General features: G+C 34.8%; 1 protein-coding gene and 1 non-coding gene across 2 annotated transcripts; one reads left to right on the forward strand and one right to left on the reverse strand.

Annotated features, from left to right (window-relative positions):
- Positions 1–2,777: 2,777 nt before the first annotated feature.
- On the reverse strand, positions 2,778–2,884 carry LOC113853531. Its single transcript, XR_003502634.1, has one exon. It is a non-coding gene; the product is annotated as a small nucleolar RNA R71 (small nucleolar RNA).
- Positions 2,885–3,589: 705 nt separating this feature from the next.
- Positions 3,590–5,056, forward strand: LOC113851977. Its single transcript, XM_027482245.1, has 2 exons — positions 3,590–3,988; positions 4,145–5,056. The coding sequence occupies exons 1-2, from the start codon at positions 3,590–3,592 to the stop codon at positions 5,054–5,056; spliced, it is 1,311 nt and encodes a 436-aa protein (XP_027338046.1).
- Positions 5,057–6,584: the final 1,528 nt, after the last annotated feature.

A 6,584-nucleotide genomic window follows, 5' to 3' on the forward strand; every position in this document is an offset into this window, starting at 1 on the left:
CGAATAGTACAAATTAACATTCTGTTTCTAACAATTTCTCATTTCTTTAATTCTGAAATTTACTTTCTTGCATATTGAAATTTGTTCAATGAGTTGTATGGTGCAAATGGTTATTATCTTGTGAATTGGTGATTGAAAATAAGATCCTAGAGGATGATACTTGGGGCTTAATCTGATTTCCACATTTTATAACTTGCTACAATTACCTAGTACACTTGCTAGTAGTGAATTACATCATTTAAGTACTAAGATAAGAAAAGGTGTATCAAGTTTTTGGGTGATAAATCCATATTTTACCATGTTTTTAGCATAGTTTTTGGTTAATAATTAGGAAAATAGTTCTAAAAATAACTTGAAAAGATCACAAAAATAAAATAATTAGTATAAATTGTTGTTTTGTTGAAATATTAAAAATTGTTTAGATTTTTGTAGGAGTTCATGCAAAAGATGGAAAGTTGTTGAAAGTGCTTAAAGGAAGGATTAAAAGCTGAAATTAAAGAAGAAAAGTTAAAGAATCAAGTTGGAAGAAATCCTAAGAGCTGGGCGTTAAAACTCCAAGTGATTGGCGTTTGAACGTGGAAAGAAGAAAATATAGCACTGGATCTGCGTGGCTACTCTGAGTGATACGCGTTAACACTCCAGCAACTGAAACTGGATAATTGTCATTGCGTTGAAACGCACATTACCTGGAGCTTTGGCGTGCAACAAAGAGTGGCTACTCATAACAGATGGCGTAGCAACGCAGAGCTGAGCATATGGCAGAAGCGTTCATTGAAGTGATGTTCAGTCACTGCACGTTTTGGCACAACACTCTGCAAATTTTTATAACTTCTTTTTCCCACCAATCTGGACGTTTGGAGCTTTTGTATCACTTTTAGAAGATTCCAGAACACTTGGGGATAACTAACTTTCAGAATTCCAAGGGTTAAGTTGAAGAATTAGAGGAACTCTATAAATAGGAATTAGAAACTTAGAAAAAAGAGAGCTTTTTGGTCATTTTTTAGTTTTGGTATTCGGTTGTAACTGTTTTAACTTCCAAGGGAAGTCAGAGGGAGAAGATAGGAGTGACTTTTGTTCTTCTTTGCTAGAGGAATCTGGGAGAAGATAAAGTGATGGAGATGACTCTCTGCTTTTTATCTTCTTTTCTTCTTTCTTCTCTCCATTTCATTGTAATGTGATTCTAACTCTTTTTGTTAGGGATTTATGGATCTAGAATTGATATATTGATTTCGTTTTGACTCTGAACTTTGAGTGTTTGATTTGATTGAGGGATTAATTATGTGTTTACTTGATTTTTTGAATGGAAGTTCAATTGATTAATCAAAAAGTAACCTTCACTAATGAAAATTGGGTTTGTTGCTTAGATCTGAATTAATTCCCAAAACTATTGATTTTCTTAGGGATAAGTGGTCTTTGTTTTGCAATCTTTTGGTTCTAATTCGTAATGCAATATTGAACTAAATTTGGCCTAAGGAATTAGGGAGATTTGGTTGAATATTAGGACCAATGAATTGAGGAATCAATCTTTGGTTACTGTAAAGAGAAACCGATTGATAATCAATCAATTGCTTGAATGTTCAAAGGCAGAACTGAATTAATATTGATATTCTAGTGAAATAAATTCCTAACTTTTCTTTCATTCGTAATTCATTCGAATAGTACAAATTAACATTCTGTTTCTAACAATTTCTCATTTCTTTAATTCTGAAATTTACTTTCTTGCATATTGAAATTTGTTCAATGAATTGTTTGGTGCAAATGGTTATTATCTTGTGAATTGGTGATTGAAAATAAGATCCTAGAGGACGATACTTGGGACTCAATCTGATTTCCACATTTTATAACTTGCTACAATTACCTAGTACACTTGCTAGTAGTGAATTACATCATTTAAGTACTAAGATAAGAAAAGGTGTATCAAGTTTTTGGCGCCGTTGCCGGGGATCTTAGTTTTTAACATCATTAGTAACTAGAGGATAACTAGATTGTACCATTTATTTTCTTTTTTAATTCAGTTCTATGTGATAGTTCAATTTCGTATTAAATTTTGGTAGTGATTTTACATATATTAGTTGTTGTAAATTTTTGTTTTGTTTTTAAATAAATAGAGGTTATCTCCTTTAGCTTTTAAAGAATATTTTGATTGCAATTTCTCTGCACTCTACTGCTCTGTGTTCTAATCAAAGTTCAAGTATTAGTGTTTGTGTTTAGTTTTCCTTGTGTTATATGCGTGGGAAGAATAAAGACAAACATGTTCTTGTATTTGATCCAGACATAAACAGAACATTGAGAAGGATAAGAAATGAATCAAGGGCAGAGAACTCAGCTAAAAAGAAGTAGAATTCACAGTTTACACCTTCTTCACCAAACTCAGCAGAAAAACAAGTCAATTCTCCAACTTCATCTGTAAATTTAGAAGCAAAGATGGCTAAACCACATAGACAAAGGACTTTAGGAGACTATGGAGTACCTAATATGCATGGATACAGCTCTTTTATTGTCAGACCAACCATTCAAGCCAACCATTTTGAGATTAAACCTGCCTTACTTTAATTTTAGATAATCCTAACTTACATATTTCTAATTTTCTGCAATTATGTGATACTATAAGAATCAATGGAGTTAGCGAAGATGAAATCAGATTAAGATTGTTTCCATTTTCTTTGAGGGACAAGGCAAAATGTTGGCTCCAAGCCCAACCACAAGGGAGTATAACTACTTGGACAGATCTGGTCAATAAAGTTTTCTCTAAATATTTCCCACCTTCGAAGGTTGCAAAGTTAAGAAGAGAGATCACATCCTTCATGCAGCAAGAGGGAGAAACCTTATATGAGGCATGGGAGCGATACAAGGAACTCTTGAGAAGATGTCCACATCATTGCATACCGGAATGGATGCAACTTGAAACCTTTTATAATGGGATGAATCCAGCAACTAGAACCATGATAGATGCAGCTGCAAGAGGTTCTTTGAACACCAAATCACTAGAAGAAGCTCAAGGAATTATAGATATGATGGCCTCCTTCATGCATCAAAGCTGTAGTTTGAGACAATCAACAAGGAGTAATGGCTATGAGGCAAAACTTCTTGAGACTTTTTTGACTCAAAATCAGCTGCAAAATCAACTATTTTTTGAGCAAATAGCTGCACTCACCCAACAAATCAGCAACTTACAAGCTGCACCAACCCAGAATAATCCACTTGTGTGTGATTTTGTGGAGGGAATCATGTAAACGGAGCTTGTGATGGAAATAATTCTGAATCTCAAGAACATGTCAATTATATGGGAAATTTTCAAAGACAACAATCTTCATTTCCTCCTAGTTTTCAATTCTCTAATAATAGAAACCAGTAGCAACATAGCTGGAATACCCAAAATTCTAATTGGAAAAATTCTAACTCTACTGTTCCATTTTCAAATGCAGGACCAGCAGCTCAACAACCTTATTTCAAAGGGAATCTAGCCAACCAACTTCAAAAAAATCAGAGGTTTTCTAAACCACTGAATGAAAGGCTGAACGAAATGGAAGAAACCATGCTGCAATTCATGAAAGTAACACAAACAAGCTTCAAGAATCAAGAATCATCCATGAAGAAATTGGAAACACAGATTGAACAGTTAGCTGAGCAACTATCCAGCAGAGAAGATGGGAGATTTCCTAGCAACACAGTTATAAATCCAAAAGAACAATGCCAAGCTGTGATGACTAGAAGTGGACCTATTGTGGGTAGTCCAAAACTAGCTGAGAAGAGAGAGAAAACCAAGGAAGAAGAGAAGATTAAATCTGAACTAGAGGAAGGGAACTTCACACTATTAAAAAGAGAAAATTCAAAAATTGATACCTTCCCTAAAACTGTGAGAAGAACAAAGAGGCAAATTTTAGAAGACTCAAACAAGCCTCTAGATGAAGAAAAATACAAGCAACTGCCTTATCCACAAAGAGTTACTAATCCTAAGCAAGAAAGGCAGTATGAGAGATTTCTAGACGTCTTCAAGAAGCTCCAAATTAATATACCATTTGCTGAAGCATTAGAACAAATGCCTTCATATGCAAAATTCATGAAGGAGTTGCTTTCCAAGAAGAGAAAGTTAGAAAATGACAAGACAGTCCCTTTGACTGAAGAATGTAGTGCTATTTTGCAGAGAAAGCTGCCTCAAAAATTAAAAGATCCAGGCTCATTCAGCATTCCATGCTCTATTGGAAGTTGTACAATAGGAAAAGGTTTGTGTGATCTTGGGGCAAGCATCAACCTTATGCCTCTTGCCATAATGAAAAGACTTGGAATAGAGGAAGTCAAGCCAACAAGCATCACTCTACAACTTGCAGACAGATCGTTTACTTATTCATATGGTATTGTAGAGGATTTATTGGTAAAAATTGACAAGTTTATTTTCCCTGCAGATTTTGTCATTTTAGATATGGAGGTGGATGCCGATATTCCTTTAATATTGGGCAGACCTTTCTTAGCTACAGGGAGAGCTTTGATTGATGTGCAAAAGGGGGAATTAATGCTTAGAGTGCAAGATGAAAAGGTTACATTTAATGTTTTTGAAGCACTTAAACATCCTAGTGATGATAGCACTTGTATGAGAGTTGATATTTTAGAATCTATGTCATTTCCTCAATTAATTGATAATGTTGACGAATTTTCTATGTTAAGGGAAATTATAGTTGCAGGGAATTCACAAGCTGCTGTAAAAAGAGAAGAAAAATTCATGGAATATGTTCAGCAACTTGAAACACTGCCTATTATCCCTTTATCCAAAAATTCAGCAAGAGAGGAGCTGAAAAAGGAAGAGGAAAAGGAGAAAATGGAGAAAGTTGAGCTGAAACAATTACCATCTCACTTGAGGTACTCTTTTCTGGATCAAGGACATCAATATCCAGTGATTATAAGCAATAATCTCAAGGGAGATGAAGAAGAAAAGCTGCTGAGAATTTTAAGGAATCACAAATCTGCAATTGGATGGCACATCTCAGATTTGAAAGGTATTAACCCATCCTTTTGTAGACATGGAATTCTGTTTGAGGACAACTACAAGCCAGTAATATAGCCACAAAGAAGGTTGAATTCAGCTATGAAGGAAGTGGTTAGAAAAGAGGTAATGAAGCTATTGGATGCAGGAATAATCTACCCAATTTCAGATAGTCAATGGGTCAGCCCAGTTCAAGTTGTTCCTAAGAAAGGAGGAATAACTGTAGTGGCAAATGAAAAGAATGAATTAATACCCACTAGAACTGTAACGGGCTGGTGCATGTGCATTGATTATAGAAAGCTTAATGATGCAACAAGGAAGGATCATTTTCCATTACCATTTGCTGATCAAATGTTAGAAAGATTGGCTGGACATGCACTTTATTGCTTTCTTGATGGATATTCAGGCTATAATCAAATAGCGGTGGATCCAGTAGATCAAGAGAAGACTTTCTTCACATGTCCATTTGGAGTATTTGCATATAAAAGGATGTCATTTGGACTGTGCAATGCTCCAGCCACATTCCAAAGGTGCATGCTGTCCATTTTTTCAGATTTAGTAGAAAAGATCATTGAGGTCTTCATGGATGATTTTTCTGTATTTGGCAATTCTTTTGATGATTGTCTATCTAATTTGTCCATTGTTTTGCAGAGATGTCAAGATACAAACCTTGTGCTGAATTGGGAAAAGTGTCATTTTATGGTCCAAGAGGGAATAGTCCTTGGCCATAGAATTTCTGAAAAAAGGAATTGATGTGGACCAAGCCAAAATTGAAGTCATTAGTAAACTACCTCCACCAATTAATGTTCAAGGAATTAGGAGTTTCTTAGGCCATGCAGGTTTTTATAGGAGGTTTATGAAAGACTTTTCAAAAATAACAAAACCTCTTAGTGATTTACTTGTCAAGAAAATTGAATTTGTGTTTGATGAATCATGTTGATAGCATGCATTATTTGTGCACATTTTCAATCCTTTAGAGTGTGTAAATTACCTTTCATGTTCCCTTATTTCACAAATTATGGCATTTCCTAGTTAATTGGATGATAGGAACTAAATTTCAATTAATGTCTAAATTCTGTTTTCAGACCTGCACTCACTGTTTTGATCGTAACTTTTTCCACAGATGTCCGTTCAGTATGATTCCAGTTGCATTGGATTCCTCATTTTCTGGGCTATAAAATTCATGTGCAGATCGTCCAAATTGAAGCTGTTTTATATTTTCTATGAATTTTTGAAGTTAGGAAAATTGTGCAGGAAATTTTGTATTCGAATTTTGTTCTTGTAATTTCATTTCATTTGTATTAACATTTCATTAGCTTGTAATTTGGGCTGTTTAATCACACTTGTGGGCCCTTCCTTTTAGTGTTGGATTTGATCATAAGTGGTGCCTATTAATATGTTAGAGGCTCCACTTTGATGGAGGTTTTTTTTTTGGTTTTTTTGTTTTAACACACTTTTTAAAATTCGGTTTTGGCTCCTAAAATTCTCTCTCGAATTCTCTCTCTTCTTTTGGTGTGACTTTTCGTTTTCTTCTCTCTTCTTGACTTGGCTGAGCATTGGATTCAATGGAAGGCTAGGCTTCTCGGATTGATACACAAGGAATAGG

Source organism: Abrus precatorius, unplaced genomic scaffold, assembly GCF_003935025.1.
Source record: "Abrus precatorius isolate BTA unplaced genomic scaffold, Abrus_2018 Scaffold0, whole genome shotgun sequence".
Lineage (NCBI taxonomy): Eukaryota > Viridiplantae > Streptophyta > Magnoliopsida > Fabales > Fabaceae > Abrus > Abrus precatorius.

Bases quoted from the DNA above. Each gene is read 5' to 3' on its own strand.
- LOC113851977 (XM_027482245.1), top strand. From the start codon at position 3,590: ATGAAGAAATTGGAAACACAGATTGAACAGTTAGCTGAGCAACTATCC. The intron at 3,989-4,144 runs GTCTTCAAGAAG...GCTATTTTGCAG, and splicing joins AGTATGAGAGATTTCTAGAC to AGAAAGCTGCCTCAAAAATT.